General features: G+C 36.5%; 2 protein-coding genes across 5 annotated transcripts in view; both read right to left on the reverse strand.

Annotated features, from left to right (window-relative positions):
* Nucleotides 1-7698, reverse strand: part of LOC138938276 (platelet endothelial cell adhesion molecule) — a 51143-nt gene extending 43445 nt beyond the window's left edge. Inside the window, exon 1 of the mRNA XM_070305130.1 lies at nucleotides 7234-7698. Within this exon, the coding sequence (XP_070161231.1) occupies nucleotides 7234-7315 (82 nt within the window). The 5' untranslated portion in view covers nucleotides 7316-7698. The remainder of the gene's footprint in view (nucleotides 1-7233) is intronic.
* A 4660-nt stretch (nucleotides 7699-12358) lies between these two features.
* Atg16 (Autophagy-related 16) overlaps nucleotides 12359-19227 on the reverse strand; it is a 377667-nt gene continuing 370798 nt past the window's right edge. For 3 of the 4 annotated variants that reach the window (XM_070305476.1, XM_070305475.1, XM_070305477.1), the window contains one exon: nucleotides 12359-14573. In XM_070305476.1, the coding sequence (XP_070161577.1) occupies nucleotides 14477-14573 (97 nt within the window). In that variant the 3' untranslated portion in view covers nucleotides 12359-14476. The remainder of the gene's footprint in view (nucleotides 14574-19227) is intronic. The other variant, XR_011447709.1, reaches the window with a different exon arrangement.

Consider the following 19227-nt stretch of genomic DNA (forward strand, 5'->3'; position numbering starts at 1 on the left):
TACGACCGGAGATGAGAAAATAGACCGTTCATCTCTCATATCCGATATGCGAACGGGCACATTAGCGAGAAGATAAAGGACACTCTTTTACGTCACATAAATTCATAATTGCCGTTTGAAGCGCTTTTGTGTCAATTAAAGAAAAATATTAAACTTTTTAGTTTTTAATTTATATTATACATCTGTGACATTTAATAATATCTTTATTAAAATTATAAAATAAGAATATTATTTCTCGAGAATTATATTCTTATTATAGATAAATTGTTTAAATTATTATGCATTTACTTTCTCTCTCTCTCTCTCTCTCTCTCTCTCTCTCTCTCTCTCTCTGATATGTATAATTTTATAAATTTGTTAAACTTCTTATGAGATAGTACGTGTGGCGTAAATTTATCTTCTACAATTAAACTCATAATTGACATTTAAAGTGCTTTCATGCAGTAATTAACAAGATGTTAAGCGTTACTCGAGAAACTTATTAATAATCGTTTTAAAGTTTCGATAATCACAAGAATTTAATTACGACCATCCATTCAACGGACCTTTGCTCGAAACTTTCACTTTACTCTTCCCCGTTTTTTTCTCTTCCCTAATTTTTTCGTAAACTTACTGTGCACTTTGCACTCCTCTTTTGATTCATTTGTTGTGCACAGTGCGTTAACTCTATTACGATATGAGTTATACAATGTAACAATATAATCAATGATTCAAAGTTATATGATATATAATATATAATATATAGAAAGAAAGAAAGAGAGAGAGAGAGAGAGACAGAGAGACAGAGAAAAGTTCAGTTTAAAAAATATTCGAGATACTTTATAATTAGATCTTTAATTAATCCTTATGAAATAAATAAGTTAATAATTCAATATACTTGCTTTTTTCAATAAAAATTAAAAGTATGTGTCTTGTTAATAATTTAGGATAATATGGCTATTACGATAATAAAGAATAATGAATTTTTGTTTCGCATTCACTTCATAGTGACTTTATCCTCTACATTGAGCTCATCGATACGGTGTTCAAAGTGCTTTTATGATGTAATTAAAAAAGAGATATTGAACATTGTTCGATGAATTTATCAATAATCGGAGCTCCGCGGTATTCTCCCAGAAATAACGTTTAATTATAATCATTCATCCGATCTTGTCTTGAACTACTGCTATATTTCGCTAACATCTTCTCTCTTTATTTTCTCATCAACTTCCTATTCCGCGTTCCCTTGTTTCATTCCTCATTCGTCTATGTAATACCATGATAATCTCGTTACACGTTTTTTTATCGTTAAACAAAAAAGCATGTTTAAAGATTCGTAATAAACTTATCATATCAATCAATCACGAGCATCAACATAATATTATTAATGTTCTGCGCATTGCACAAACACGTGCGCAGATACTTAAGCTCATAATTGGCATCTAAAGTGCCTTGGCGGTAATTAAAGAAGACGTTAATTGTTGTTCGATAAATTTATTAATAGTCTCATTAGATTTCTAGTTACAATTGTATTCTCAATGAGACATTTTTCTGAAACGTCTGAGAGTTGCCATCTTATTCCTCTTATTATTTTCGCTAGCCTCTTACGTTCTAACATATGTATATACTTTTGATCTCTATTGCGATATCGTGACGAATATAATCTTATTAAATATTTTAATAACTTTTGGTTTCAGTTCGTACTTCCGATCATTAACTATGAGATTAACTTATGCTGCTTATTTATTGTCGATCAATTTTATTTCGATAAAACAAGAACTAAATATAAGACACATAATATAATACCTGCGAAATCTGTGTGCTTTGAATTATACCGTATTATGAATGTTATGCTTTATTCACATTTATATTGCTTCCGATAATTACAGCAGATACAATTGAACGGAAAGTTTTATTAAGCTTTTAATAAGCAAAATAATTTCCTATTCGAGAAAAGACGATACCCCTATTTAAAGTGAATAAAAATGTAATAATAATAAAAATTAATTCACTGTTATCTCATTTTTCGCGACTTTTCCGCAATAATTCTTGATGCTATATGTAAAAAAAAAAAAAAAAAAAAAAGGAGATGTCCTTACTACTTTAAAGTCGGTAAAGGAATAGAGATCAGTAATCGTTCCAAATTTTTAATAAACGCAGAAAGAACATTTAATAATAATTCCGTTAGCTGTAGATCTCTCAAAACTGTTGTAATACGATGCTATTTATTTTTTGTATCTTTTTATCGACTTTTTATACTCGTTTTATCGTTGCTTTCTTTCGCAATAGTCCGCGTTTGCAGTTACGCGATATCTTAATAACGCGGGTGTACCATACATCCTCTACTCACGGTTTCAGCGAAGCAAGTCTAGATCGGAAGACTAGAGTTGGCTGAACCTCGGATCTGCGAGTAGTAAAATACGCGGCTTAATTGCTTAATTTCTCACAGCTAAGCCCGCTCTCCCCCTCACCTCGCTTCCTCCCCCCCCCTCCTCCTCCTCCTCCTCCTCCTCCTCCTCCTCCTCCCTCCCGCCAACACTGAAGAACAAAGGCATGCGCCCGTTACTTCGGTCTTCTTACTTTTACACCCTATCAACATTACTTCTCGCGCGACACTTTAATTATACCGCCACGAAAATCGGACAGGAGACGTAAGGGACGCGCCCTGGTAAAAGAAAGCCTTTTTCATTCTACGATCCAATTTTAATTATTAAACCGCCAAATTATCACCACGATTGCGTCATGTGCGATACAAAAGCGGCTGGACAAATTGCGAATACGATGGGAAGCAAGTAAAATGGATTATTATCCTCAGCAGCGCAGCACAAAGAGTTTTCCAACATAAAAATTCACGAAATCACAAAAACATAAAAACGTTGTATCTTATTTAAACTTTACTTATTTATACGCGCGCGCGTTTTTTCTTATACATATATAATTTCTTACTTACTTATTGTTAGGTATTTATGATAGATAGAGAATGTATATTTATCTTATGTGCGCGCACGAGGTCAGAAAAAATTATAATATTGCATATATAATATTGCATTCTTCGAAGAAAAAACTTAAACTTATGCAAAGTATTCCGAGTAGTATCGATAGGTAGTGGATTATATAAAGCTTGTTAAAGCTATACATATATTTGAACAATATTTAGATTATCATGATAATATAAATAATTTACAGAAAATAATTACTCACAATATTGATTTTACGTAAAATAATAAATAACTGGAAGTTTAGAAAATAAATAATATATTTTTTAGATTGACACTTATATCATAATACTTTAACTTTAACGTATTATATTTGACACAGATCCCGGTAAGAATAGTTTTTTGTGCGTTTCTTGATATCGAAGAATAATATGTATTAAAGATACTGATTATGCGCACGCGTTAAAGCATTAAAATAATTAAACATCAGATATATTTAATCGATTGTTATAAAAAAAAAAAAACATCAAATTACATTTTCGCTGATTGCGACGCGAAATAATATATCCCGAATAAAACTGTATAATTTAGATGCTTCTTTACGCATAAAGTTTTGCATATCGCGACTTTTTAATGCTGCAATATATTCAGCGTGCATTATTTTCTTTGTTAGTCGCAAACTCTATCTCAAATTTACAATGTTTATAAACACTCATTGTTACAGTCGTTGCATTATTTTGCCAATCTGATTAATGCTAAAGCAGTATTAAAGCAATTAAATAAGATAATTTTATGATGACTTGACGATTATTACGAAAACGATGCTATGTTGTTGTAGCTATATTGATGCTATGTTTAGTAGCTCGTGCGATATTATAAAAGAATTCCACATATAAATTTTACATATATATTCATGCAGGAGAATTGCTATAAACTTTGGCTCCGATTCCTAGGTAATCGCGACAAGAATTCTCGTGCTAAATTAAATTAATAATTCATGTATATTAACAGCATTCAAATAGCATTCCGTAGATTGTGTGGTGTTTAATGCGATTAGAACGCATGGACGCATGTTGCTTTTTACGCGCGATAGTAAAATTGGCATAAAATATTCGCGATAAAAATATTTATCTTCAATTGCTTTTTCTTTCGCCGATAATTTCTGGTTAATGTGAATTTAAGCGCGATAGATTGCAAATCATCCGCTTTCATTCTTTGCATAGATTCTTCGATCGACGATCGTATAACCGAGTAATATACTAGTAAAATGTATTATATTTATATTATATTGCAAAGAAATAAAAAAAAATAATAATAAACAGTTAAATTCCGATTAAATATTTAGCATATATTAATCGATATGCAATGCATCGGAGTTATAATTATCACTTTTTCCAGCACCATTGATTCTTTGCGCTCCTTACAATCGTGAAAATTACAATCATTTAGATTCATTACAGTATACTAATTATAAGCGCGTTTCTTTCCTTTCCATCGATTAAGGTATATGTAACAACGTTTGTACGGCTTACAATAGTCATTGCATCGAATCGGATTATGAAAATGTCTTGCTGGGATATTCCAGTTGTCGAGCATAATAGGAATATTAGATCAGAGTATCACGTAATAGATATATGAATGCAAGATAACGGTAATCAGATGAATACATTTTCTTTTATTCGATTATCGATAGGTAATTTCGCTATGTATTTACATAATACTTCACATATATGTATACCGCGTATTTATAGTATTACTTTTTTCTCTGACAACGAAACGATATCCTTATCGAAATTACCGGTACATTTCAAAATCAATATCGAACTCTTTTTATGGATCCGCGGATGGAGAGTTAATTTTCCATCGCGTTTTCGAGGCAAATGGCGTGGATGAACGGCTTGGTAATGATGATTTAGATTTAGATCAAGTAGCGCGTGCGTGGCCCTTCGTTAATATCTCTCGAACTCTCAAACTAAAAGAATTCCGCCTCTCTGGCAAACAGTTAAGTTCTCTTATATTCTCACGATTCGACGGGGAAAGTCGTTTTTCTTACGTGATTTCCTCCGATTTACATAGAGCTAGAGAGCCGAAAAGCGAGCAAAAGTCCTAGCATATAAATTAAAGATAGACGATTTCTTTCTTATACTACGGAATAACTCGCAGCTATTCGTAAAGATCGCGTGCAAGAAATGCAGAAAGTTTGCAGAGAATCATTTCTTCCGCGTAGCTTAATAGTTCCGACGACTGTCACACTTCAACGGAATGATTCCTGCGCGCCGAGTGTAGTTTGATTAACGTTTACTACATTACAAAGTTAGAATAGAAATAAGTTTTACGTATTTCCTTTGACTGCAATTTAAGTTTGTAGTTCTCGTTATCTCACATATGAGCGATCATCTGTCGCTTTCAATTCACCTTTTCCTTCCTTTTAATTCAATTTCATCAAATTTCTCCTTTTCAATTGTGATTAAAATATTAAAATGATTTCTGTCTCGATTATTAAAATTAAATAGGAACAAATGTTAAATGATATGATAGTAATATATAAACAGGCGAAAAAAAAATATATATATACATATATATATATATTGTATATAATGAAGTATTAAGAGGGAAAGAAAACTGTTACAGGTTAATAATTCTCATGAAAGAGAACCACAATAGATTGAGTATAAGAAATAAGATAGAATCTCTAAGAATGAAACGATATAAAAGTAATAATTGTTACAAATTTTTTTCTACAAGCGTTTTATCAAGTTTTATTGAAGATGCTTTTCCATTCATATCTTTCCATCAACACTTTAAATAGCAATTAAATTGCTCGCTTCAGCGCGCATTTAACGCATCATTTATCCCCATTGGATCGTGCTTTGCTTTCTTCCCAATTTTTTCAAAACTTTTTACAAAAATTCCTGATAAGTGGCTTAAATAAGTCGCGTCGAGGTACAAAACACCTAGATTTTTTGTTGATCACATATTGCTGGTTAGTCTTGGTTTTCTTGCTTATTCTCTGTAACGTGATCGCACGGGTTTCATTGCCAGAAACGCGTACGTACGACGCGCGTACGTGATACGCTTCGCCTTTCTTTCCATTTTGTCGGATATTTGCCATTCCATCTCGTTAAGACGATACAAAAGGCGTTCTAATTTTATCCGCCGATCCGGTTTGCCGCGGACAAAAGGACGGAAATCGCGATGACTCACTAGATCCGATATACCGATCTTTCGTCGTGGAAGGAGAGTTCGCTTCGGTAGTTTTTCTCATCTCACAATCAGCGTATCTCGCGCTGCCTCGCCGCTACCTTGAAAGGATCGAACGGCAGACGCGGTCATCGAACGAGGATCACCCTCGGCTACACTCACGAAATCGAATGCGATCGCGAATGCGGATGAGAAAGAGAAGAGAGCTTCCCCTTCTCCGTATCCCTTTCTATCCCAATCCCGGGAGGTAACTTTATGAAGTCTTCTTAAGTGAGGCACGACTCTCCGCGGCTCAGACTCTATAACCATTTTCAAACTCCGACCCTTGAAAACCATGATCTGGGCGTGTTTGGAGAACGGATCGAGAGAAACTGCCGCCCGCTTTGTTTAAAACATCGGAAAAGTTGTTTCGAATCAACTTCTTTGACCCGCCCTCGAATTTCGGTCGAGACACGGGGAGCAAAAACTTTTCCCCGTAGGTACTTCTCTCGAGAACCGGACTTACGAGATACTTCTAAACATCCGATTTTTATGACTATATGTATCCGCTTTTTCCATTTGCGAAGGGAGGATCGAGCGCAATTGTGGAGAATACGTGCGTATTTCACGGTAAATCGAGCTTTTCGTTACATTCGATCGTAGAGCTATTGTGGGACCATTGGCAACTGGTCCCCGTATAAAATCCAGACATATCGTCTTCCCACTTTCGTACGCAAAGTTGCCTCTTTTGTATTTTCCCAGATTTGAAATTAGATTCCCCTCAAAGTTAATGGTTTCTTTTATTGCATTTTTTTTTTACTACTCCCTACGTTAACGGATATGATTTATTCAAGTATTAGTTGTGAATTGTTTTTGTAACAGCGATGCGTACAAATTTATAATGTGCGATCAATCCGATTCGTTTGATTAGAAGACGCGAATTTCTTTCGCCGTACACCCCGAACGAGACAATATTCATTTCTTTATTCATTATTCTCGATACGCATTTGGCGCGCAACACAATTGCACTAGTTTAAAACTAATATGTATCAAGGAATTGAAAAAATTTCAGTTTAAAGATTAAAAACAATAGATTAAATCTCCACCATATCTCACTTTACGCGATTCTACTTCTTACCGGTGACGGCGACAAGAAGAACGTAAAGAAGCAACGCGGAAAGGGTAGAACGCGCATCTCGGTATCTCGCGGCACTTTGCATGATGCTTGGATATGCTCTCGTCTCGATTACACACTCATATACACGCGCGCGCGCTCATTCATCCGTCACAGATCTGCCTTCATATCGACACTTTCAAGCTCCGAGATCCGTCGATGAGAGGATGATTCATTGATTCAGACACTGCACTATATATTCGTCGATAGACTCTGTCCCTTCAATTTCTTCTTTGCGATTATTTGCGCTTAGTTTTCGATGAATTCGCGCGAACTGAAGGTGATAAAACTTTCGAAAACGAAATAAAAAAAAAGAAATCGACACCAAACGATCGGGGGGTCGCGAAAACCCCCTGCGATCCCTCGCCGACGATGGCGCGCTGCGCGTCTAAGGACGACGACGTAACGTGAAAAGTTTTCCGGTCGACGTACGAGCGGCTACTGAAGCTCCCGCCGCAAGCACAGCAAGCTTCCAGTGCGTCGACTCCGTCGTGCACCCGAAAGCTCATTCTCCGGCTCACTCTCGCGTTTGGCCCCGCGGCATTCTTGCTCTCTCAGCCGCGATACTCGCTCTCTCTCTCTCTCTCTCTCTCCGATTCACGTAGTTCATCGATGCCTCTCCGTCACACTCTGATCATTCTCTCTCCGTCTCTCTTCGTCTCTTCCTCTTGCCCAGATCCTCTCTTTGCCTCCCTCACGGCCATTTTAGCGTCGTCGTCGCGATCAGGCGCGCCAGTGCGGGCTGCGCGCGCGAGGGAGCTTTCGCGTCCTAAAGCTGAACGGACGAAGGGCTGCGGGAAGGGAAGGGGTGATTGATTGGCGCTGAAACTTCGCGACTGATTGAATCTTTTTTACGTTTCAATATCGATATCCCGGGGCCGGCGCGGGGAAAGAAAGCGAGGAAAGAAAGCTCCGAGATACTAGATGCCTTACACGTACGCGCTATGTAACGCGAGCTTTCGCGTTCTCGCAAGCTTTGGGAATCGCCACGCATAACTTTACTTCATTTTCCATTACACTCGCGATCAACGACCAATGACGGACGTATCCCCGGTACTAAGTAGCCGCTCTCTTCGTATCGCGCCGATATCCGGGTGGCCTAACGTGTAACGAGGTCGAATGTAACTTTTGTTATCAAATTGATTTCTGAACGCGAACAAATAAAGCAGAAAATAGCTTGCAAATATCGCTGATAAATAAGATTGAATTGCGTGCTTTTGCTTACATGCTTTATCATTTAAGTTTAGCAAACTCATCTTTGAATCTCGAATACCGCATAATGCCTTTACTCATGCCACGTTTAAGGGTGAAAAAAAAAGTGTACGCGGAATTGCCTCGGGCGCTTCGTTTACATTTCAAATGAGCACTCGATTCGCAAGAAAGCTCGATGGTCATTTAATCTAGTTTGGAATAGATCAGATTCATTGAATATAGCGCGCGTTGCGCTAATTAAAACCAGACGAACGTATCCCAGTTGGGACACTGAACTCTGACGTATAATTCGTTCTACCGCGTCATGTGCAATTAACTGTAGCTTATTGATCAGGTATGAATGACGAGTCGTGGATAATCGCAGCTGGCATGCGCAAGAAAGTGATAAAAGGAAATCCGGGCAGAAACAAGATTCGCACCAAGATGCGTGGTGCGTGGTGCGCTGTGCGTTTGGCCGCCCCGCGCGGAGATTTGCAAAAAAGCGACAGCCTGTTTCCTAATTAAAAATGTGTCTGACGAGAAAAATGGTCGATCGTTGCTCTGGTTTCACTCGACAAGCATATCTCCGCATAAATGGTACGAGTGTAGAGTCAATCGCCGGTCATCAATATCTACCGGATATCGGATACTGTTACGATCATTGACACATTGTTGACGATGCGATCGCTTGTCAGTCGTAACGTTACGTTTTTAATTTTATATAAACTGACTGACACGCACGTGTGATAGACTACGCGGAGGAAAGTCTTTATAGTTTCGTGTACGCGTATCCTCTTATTGAATATACAGCAGATTCTGAGAATACATTGTTTTCTTCTATATTAAGTAAAAGCTTCATATAAGCACGTATATTAATGCAATACAATTTCAATAATTTATAAATATCAGATATTTCGATAATTCTCATCGGATTTTCACACTGCAGGTTATATTTTAAAACTATTCTTATTGAAATATCTGATAAGTAAATATCTTGATAAAGTATATCAATCGCAGAAAGTATGTCGATCGATACATATATACGTTATACTTTTCATCATTTTATAATATCCACTATTGAATTCTTGCATCATTAAAGAATGACATTTAATAAAATGAAATAAAAAATATCCGGAATTTAATTAAAAATAACCCTACTGTAACGTCCTCTTAAAATCTTTTAAATCTTTTACAGAGATTGAATAAAAATATTCTTTTAATTTTTCGACTGTTATTTCACAATTTGCATTTCTATGAATAACATTTTCACTTTCATATTCTATGTTTTGATAAATAAATCTCAAGATTGAGCATTTCTGCTTAGGAAGCATTCATTATTCACAAATTTTTTCATTTAGCTCCAAACTTTTCCCCCTCAGATATTGAACGAGTGATAATTATAATGTGATAAGTAAAAAGATGAAATATTGTAGTGATCATGATTTTCTTGAGAGATTTTTTGAATATCAATGACAATTTGTTTTTTTTTTTTCTCCTTCATTTTAAACTTAGACGAATCCTTCAAATTATATCTCGGGTAGTCTAACAATAAGAAGAAATCTGCTGATCATGATTCTTAGCTGGGAAACATCTGGATATCACGCACAGTTACGTTAATTGAGCATGAGTCGACTCCAGATAAATATCCAATCTTCATTCGAAGTACGGTACAGTGATTGACGCATGCCTCGAAAATTATCGATAAAGCCTCGTTCCGCTTCATTTCCGCCGTTTCTCGACATATTAGCGTTCTAATTGGACACACCTCCGCGATTTTTTAATTTGCGCGTTATATCATATTGACGTTTTCTCACGATGGAAGTAAAATTATGTTTCGCATAATTTTGTTCACAAATTTCATTCAATTTTGTTCATAATTTCTTATTATTTTAAAACTGTGATAATAATAATAATAATATTATTAAAAATATTTTATTATCTTATATATAAAAATCTTATTTCGCGTTTGATCGATTGCAACGAGTCAAAGCGCTAAATGTATACAATTTGATAAAATACACACACACACACACACACACACACACACACATATATATATAGATAGATAGATAGACGTATTTTTTATGAAAGACGTTTTCTACATCAGAGGTTAAACATTCCGCTTAAACTTTGTACCGCTAGTATTTGCTCGACGACCGGCATTTCTGTAAGATTTTCTACCTCTGGTGATATGCGGAGATCTATCTGCAAAGCGAAGGAAGAATTTGAATCTCACGGAAGTCAAGGCGCGAGTTAATTTGTCACTCTCTCCACTCTCGTACACAATTTCCTCTCCTCGAGCTCTGCCAACATCTTTCTCATTATCTTTGAAATAAACGACCGAAATAACTGTTAATAGGGACGTTTGACGTTGGTTAGGCCCAAGAGTGAAGCGAACGTGCGGATTGTAATCGTAGAAACGGTACTTCTCTCGCAGGTATCAGCGCGAAACGAGGAAGCGAAACGAGATAACTAAATAAATGCGTTACAAAGGTGTTGATTTTAGAAAGTAACATTTTGCACTGCGTGGATGATTACTTCCGGGAACTACGAAAATAATAATTCCTAACTTCTCTCTCAAACTGACTTAAACGAGCGCAAATTCGCTGTTTGACCGTTATTCGCGATAAAATACCTAAAATAGCACATCAGACACGTAGATACTTGATTTATTAACTTTTATAGATAATTCGATACATTAATTATTCGAAAATAATTATCACGACATTATTTTTGCACCTATGTTGATTGTCAAACTTTTTAATTCGCGAAACTAAACTAAACTAAGATTATTTTATCATTGTCGCGCAACGGATTCGCAGGGATTTTCGCCAGGGAATCCGCCGCCCGTAATAAAAACCTACTGATTATGAGACCGTGTATATGTTTTCGTAAAACGTCCGGTGTATGCGCGTACATCACGACGGGAAAAAATTTTCGACTGTCACAGATGCGGCTGGCCGATCGAACTTTAATGTCGTTTGCAAGCGGCTTCTCTCGAACGGCCGAGCGGGTTGTCGCGTTCTCACGTTCCATTGCAAAACTGTCGAAACTGTCGAATCGTGGACAAAGGGTGTATAATACGAAAGTTACAAACAGAGGGAAGGAGGGGAAGAGAGAGAGAGAGAGAGAGAGAGAGAGAAAGGAGAGATAGACGTGTTGGCGCGAGCACGCGGACGCGAGCCTCGATATGAGTCCGATGCAAGTTCTTGGAGCGTATAATATTCCACGTGCGAGTTGTCACTTCGTGACCGCATTTCGGTGACTAATGAGCGCTTTCGAAAGCACATTAGGTACTGTCAGGTACACGGTTGCTGTGCAATGCCGCGGCGAGTTCCTGTGAGGGAATCTCGTGATACACATACACGTGTATATATATATACGTACATATGCAAGTGTATGTATAGGGTGTGTGTTATACATACCACATATCGTATATCGAAGAGATGGTAGAAGCGAAAACCGGGATTACAGTGTGGTGAACAAGCCCACTTGTCTCGAGTGAAAAGTAACAGAGAGTGTAAAAAGTAAATCGAAATGAAATGATCTGTATAGAATTATTGACAACTTTGCGATTATATTGAAAATTTCAAGTGTGTAATCTTAAATTAAACGATGTACGAGTAGTTTTTGTTGCGATACATGATCATATTATTCTTATTTATATATAGTACTTACCACATTGCTGATGTATTTTGTTGGTATCGAGAAGTGTTTGATAAATTTTGTATGGATTGCTGAAATAACGTAAGAGAGAAAACAAATTTTTTTAATTTATTATGAATCAAATTTTACTGGAATAATTAGGAATTCAAAGAACAAATCGCATTTTTATAAAATACAAGAGGGAAACGTTTAATATATATTTACATATGTGAACAATGTATATAAGATTTCCGTTAAGATTGTTGTTACATGTGTAGAGGGGAAAAAAGATTACAATATATATATATGGTTAAATAATCGAATCAGAATATGAGGTGTGTAAGTATATATACATTATTAAAATTATTACACAATACCTTGGACGCAATCATTTGTTTGCTCGAAACACGAGCTAGTAATTATTACATTATATTGATTATTAATAACGAAAAGATATGGTCATTGATTGCCATTAGGAAATAATGTCACATACGCACGCGCACGCACGCACACACGCACGCACACACGCACGCACACACACATCTTTCCTTCAAAAATTTAGCCCAGATCCTCAGATACTAAAAAAATAAATTTTTTTATTAATATAAATATGTATATATTATATGGGAACCAATGACCAAATCTTTATCTAATAATTGGAAATTAATCACTTCTAATAAGAGGCAAATAAGTATTGTGCATAGAGAATGATCCAATTATATATATAATATATAAACACGCAATTAAATAACTTTTTTATAGCTGTTTCACAAAACGGTATATAAATTTGAGAACAAAATCGCGTAGTTTTTTTTTAAATACTATATAAAATACTACTAATTTTATGCAAATAGATTCACAATAAATATCAAACACATTGACTGAAGAGCTCTGTAAAAAAAAAATAAAAAGTATTGCGAGATAGATAGCATTGAGAGATATATGTGTGACAATAAATATAAAATCATATAGTTGTACATTATTCCTGAATGATGGACATAATAAAATATTATATGCGCGATATGATAATAAAAAAATTGTGATTGTCAAAAATGCTAAAAACTTAGCAAACTATCATAGTTGCAAAAATCCGACGTTTAATTTATATTGGTAGAGCCCATTCGCGATCAGATGGTTATAATCCTCTCTCTAAGATTTAATTATTAGCTTACTTTAAAAAATTTATGAAAATAATTTTAATTAACTAATCATCGCATTTATCAATAAAAATAATTAAACTGTGTAAATTAATCGTGTAAGTGTAACGTAATTAGTATCAATATCGTACAATATTATTGTGCTTATTTCTGATTTCCGTTTTATCATATTCATATTAAGACATACGAGTTTCACTGATGTTAAAGAATTTGATGACGAATCAAATTACAAGTAATGTAAATTAGAGTGAGATTATTCCAGTGGAAATTAATCTTACAAATTATAGGAACAAAGTTCTTATCTGAATGATTATCTGATATGTATAACATAATTTTCAGTACGCAAGGAAAATAATATATAACTAAACTAAAGCTGATTGTTTTTGTCGGTTTGAAATAGTTCTTAAATTGCTTTTGATAATAACATTAATTAATTCTGAGGAAATAATCTCATTCAAATCTAGCGCGTTTACATTAGTGTTTGTATATTTATATTTGCTTATCTCATTATATCTCAAAAAGTATCATTTATCGTGCTCGATCGTTGACAACATCCAGTTCTGCTAGGAAATATTTCAATAATTGACTTTCTGTTGAAAAGAAAAAAAAAATGTAGGGGGCATATATTTTATAACAGGTTAATATTCATTCGTGCAAAAAAAAATGTTCTACCGCAGCACTATGAATGTCGCATGTAGACTTTCCACTTCGAGAGCGCCCAAATTTGTTGTCGGTACAGACGATTGATACGCGACTGTACTTTTAGAAATAGTAAAGAAATGCGTATACCTAGCGAATCTGGAAACACCAGTAACTAGAATAATCTCTTAAATTTTCTGTGGGTAGACGGCGCGCGGCGCGGCGTTTTACTATTCTAAAAAGGGAATCTTTACAACCTGGGAGTAACAATAAGTGCGATTTTATATACAATAGTCTCTACCGTTTCTGGAGTTGTTCAGTGTGGTGTCTGCGTTTTACAGTCTCGAAACGGCATCCTTACAAGGCTTTATAACCCGCGCGGCCAAATCGATCGACGATTTTGATTATCCTCCTGCTGGGCGTTCACTGAGTGATTTTCTCGCTGCATTGCTGACGTGAATCGCAAACACGTGCGCGCGGGATCGCTTCGTTTTCACAGTTGCGAGAAGCTCGAAAACAGCATGAGATCTTCATGCGTGAAACAATAATCGTCTGTCCCGGGATCACTCCTCCTGTCAAACGTGGTCGCCCCAAACTGTCACTGTCTTGGCGCGATCGATAGACGCCAAGTACGTGCCGTGCGGGTGCCAAGATACGGCGGTTACTGCTGCCCTGTATACATTTAAATGCCAACAATAGATTAGTGGACGCTGCTAAGTCTTACCTTGAGCCTCCTTTAATCTTTTAACGTAGTGGACAGTAATTTCTTCGTTAGCAAAAATTTCTCGCAAAATGGAAAGACAGTTTACAGATTATGTTAAAAATATTATCAAGTGCAAATAAGCACATAGCACACAGAATAGTTATGTACAATATATAAATGGTAGTAAATTAATCTCTCGCCAAGAATTCTCTCAAATATTTTCTTCTGATAAACATTTACTTTTATCCGTTAAAATATCGATACATTGAAGAATTAAGTTTCTCAATGTTATATGTATAAAAAAAACGTTCGTGTTCCTCGGAAACTTTGAAGAGAGAGAAAATTAAAAGTGGTGCTTAATACTGATGATATCGAATAGATGAGATAAACCGAAAGGAATTTACCTATCAATATCGGACATAACTTAAATCTGAACAAAATTATTCGAATAAAATAAAATCGTTTTGATATCGCTTGAAAGTTAAAATAATTTCAAATATAATAGATAGTAATCGCGTGTTATACAACACATATTTGTAGAGGTACCGATGATAGAAATTGAACAAGAATTAGCAAAAATGTGATGTTATATAGCGAAAGCAACATTAACCGATTTGGCTCACAATCAGACAGGAATAATCTCAGGTGAAAATAAAGATTGTAATTTCTGCAGATTAGTTATAATCACTAAAATAGTTGCAAAAACCAACATTACAAAACAATACATAAATCGTACACGAATATGTATTGCAATTGAAATATAACGCGTGGAAAGCTATGGGTTTGATTAGCATGATTGATTGTATTACTGGCTTCTGATGTCTGGCGCGTAGAGACAGATGGAAATGAGAAAAGGGAGAGAGAGAGAGAGAGAGAGAGAGAGAGAGAGAGAGAGAGAGAGAGAGAAGAAACTGTAAGCCAATGGCCCGATTTGTGCAAGCGGATTTGCGTCCCGTGAATCGGTGTATAAAACGGGGACGCGCTTTAAACAGCTACATCCAAAAGCTTTCAGAGCCAGCTTTTTCCATTCTCGTCTCCTAACTTCTGTTTGGTGCGAATCTAATTTTCTTACGGCGACCTGGAATTATTTCGCGCGCCGCCGCTGCAGCTGCGCGTAAGAGTCCTTCAATTATTTGCCTATCTTTACGGAAGTGCCTTGTACCGCGTAAAAGACAAACTGGAAAACGCTCGGGAATGTGTCGCACATATATAACATATTTTGAATCTCGTGCAACTTAATTTCTCGCCTCTTTTTCTAGAGACCATGAAAAAAATAAAATGGAAAATGGAAATCATAGCGAATGTGGCGAATGGGTCGAATATAAATATGATTCGCGTAACGGCTGAACATATACCACACAGGAAAATCTGCGACTGCTTAAATCGTTTCGTTAAAGATTCCATTTGAACGTGGCGGAACACAGTGCCGCGTAATTTTCTGGTCCGAGCGGCTTCGCTCGTGCGGCAAAAGGTTTATAAAATCTGAATTCCCGAGAGTGACTCGCAGAGCTTGGCGGCAGAATCGTAAAAGGGTGTTTCTATGCGAGGACAAACGTGCTGAAAATGGTGTGCCTCTCCTCTTTCCTCCCCCTTTTTCCGTTCCCCCGTCACCTACAATACTATTAAGGAATCCTTCATGAACGGACCCAGTGAATATTTTGCGCGAGGTCAAAGGTCACCGAAGGAGGGTTGGAGTGGCGCCTCGCAGGATATATCTGCTATATAAACTACGATTACAATTTTTATAAGTATTCCTGAGAGAAAAGGAGTAGACGCGTGACGAGCCTGTTCAAATTATACGATTTATAGTGTAAATGAGATGTATCGAGCAATACTTTCGTAGCAATGTCTCGATGTTACTTCAATTCTTTGACTTTTACAATATATCACGATTGAGATACTTTTTATCGATTAAATGTTTTTCCTTAGAGAGACTATTTCTAGGCAATGTGACAGTTGTAGCATAATAAAACTTTACAACACCTTGTAGTACTTTATAAAAATTCGATAACTGTATTAAACAATACAATAAATCAAGACCCTAGAGAACAATTTATTTATATAATACTATGAATAATATAGCGCGTTCAATAAAATCACAGCATGAACAATAACCGAATCGAATAAATGACATTTGCACGGTCATGCATGTCATGATTCGTATGAGATTACACGTTGACTGTTATTTTTAATGAATCTGCTCCTATATGAATTCTTTATTGAGAAACTGACCTGGCAGTTGTTAGTTTCTCATCAAATAATCGATACGTTGACACAGCGTATTGAAAGACAATCTAATACTCTATCGCATCATAATTTAATCAATATCGCTATAACGAGAAAAGATACACGATAGTCTGTTGCCATTATTTGGACGAAACTAAATATATCGTTTATCCAGCTTTCCAAATATATCAACCAAAAATGTTCAATGAATTTTTATTATTTGCGATACTTTTTTCAAATATTTTTTAGGACGTTCGCACAAATATGTACCCAGATATAAGATCCTTACATTTTATACTGCGAGCGATTAATAGGAGCGTAAATCCTACGCGTGACCGAGCGTAGGATTTAATTTGATTTAGTATAAAAGTAACTCGCAAATTGCATTCGTGAAGCAGAATCGTGTCATTTGATGCAACATGCTAAATAGGGGGGGGGGGGGAGGGAATGTAGGAACACGGCTAAGATGTGTAAAGAAGGGAGCACATCGCTTCGTCACGGTTTGACTGGCGCGTTTACTCTCTCGCGAAGCTTGTTGCCGTCAGGCAAAGCGAGCTTATATCGCGGTGAAACAATAATACGAGGCAAGAAAAAGCGTTGTGTGCCCCACGAGTGCGTCGCGACGACCGCCCGTCGCCGCCGCCGCCCGCCGTCAACGCCGTCGGCATCGTCGTAGTCGGCGTCGTCGGTTAGTGGAGACGATATTTCTAAAAGCAGCGTGCTTCGTATCCGGGATACCTTCGCGAGTAGCAGCTACTTTCGTGGTGTATATTGCGAGCGTGATAAAGGAGATCTATCCGTTCTTGCCGAAGGAGCGTGGAGAAATAAGCTTTCGCGAACGATGCGCTTCCGCTCTCTTCGCTACCCCTTCACATCTCCCCCTGCCATTTCATTCCGCCCACTCATTTTTTTTCATCTAGCCGCAAAGCTAACGCGAGAAACAGAGAGGGATAGAGCGGCCGAGAGAGAACAATATTTTTACAAAAGAAGGGAAGAGAGAAACGAGAAGAGAAGAAGAGTAAGAGGAAGGACGCGAAAGAGCATGAGAAAGCGAATAGGTTGCGTGCATCCATGATGGCAAGAGATTGACGGACGCTACGGGTCTTTGAAATGTACGCCGCGAGAACATTTTTGTCTGTCGTTCTTGCAAATGACAGAGTTAACGTATAAATGCCGGTAAAACCTCGTACTTTGTCGACGCGAGGATATATGAAGGAAAAAACGAGAAGAAAAACTGAAAGGGACATGAAAAGCGAAACATATATGAGAGAGAAAGAGAGGGGGGGGGGAGAAGGACAGATTTACGGAAATCGAGAACAGACAAAAGAGAAAGAAGCGTAGAGAAGAGATAAAGAGAAAAGGAAAGAGATAGAGCGCTTGTGGATTTTAGACTTTAACCCGGAGCGATGGATTATGCGAAGCGTAAGGATAGTGAGAGGACGTCGAGAGGAAGGGGGGGGGGCTGAGAGACAGAAATACTTAACGAAAGAAAAGCGGCGGGGAGAGGAAGGAAGAGACGTTGTCCGCATCACCGTAAAGATGCAGCTCGTTTGTCGTCAAGAGCGCAAGGGATAATTAAAATAATTATTCTTCATTGTGGATGCATAACGCCGGTCGGCAATAATTAGATCGCGGCGCGGCTTAGTGATAATAAAATCGGAATGAGATCTCCAGATTTAAAATTTCGCGTTCAAATACGCAATCCGTTGTGATATGCAAAAAGACTGTCGAATAAGAAGCATCGAAATAATGATTAATGGAACGTAAGAATACTGATCTTTGATTAAGCATCGATATTTTATTAATATCGATGATAATATATACAAAACATAGTATATAAAATAGCGTGATATATATATATATATATATATATATATATATATATATATATATATATATAATTATATATAAAATAATATAATTATATAATTGTGACGTATATATTGTGTCACATTACATTGCGTTATTAAAAGCCAGTTTAACCGAAACTATCAAGTAATATATACACCGTACATAAATATTATAAATAAATTATTTTACTTTTTATGTTTAGGCAGAATAGTTATTTAATCAATATTAAATGTAAAATATCGTAAGCATCTCTAGGATCGAAACAGGGATTGCAAACGTGATCATAAATGTCGCAGTTTGATAGGCCGATATCTTTGGATAATGTATTCTTTATATACTTCGCACACATACTTCGTAATATGTCTGTATAAAATGATGAGTGCCACCTGTTGACATAGCGACGACGTAGACCTCAAGTGATACATTCCGTGTGAGAAGAACAAAATAAGGATCTTAACGAACATGTGACGCGGGATATAATAATCAGCCGCATGAGAATGTAGCAGGTAGGCTTGTTGGAAGGGCTCGAGATTTTCATGCAGGAAG

This window comes from Polyergus mexicanus, unplaced genomic scaffold (genome assembly GCF_030449975.1).
Source record: "Polyergus mexicanus isolate NDT 795.1 unplaced genomic scaffold, iyPolMexi1.0 SCAF_12, whole genome shotgun sequence".
Classification (NCBI taxonomy): domain Eukaryota; kingdom Metazoa; phylum Arthropoda; class Insecta; order Hymenoptera; family Formicidae; genus Polyergus; species Polyergus mexicanus.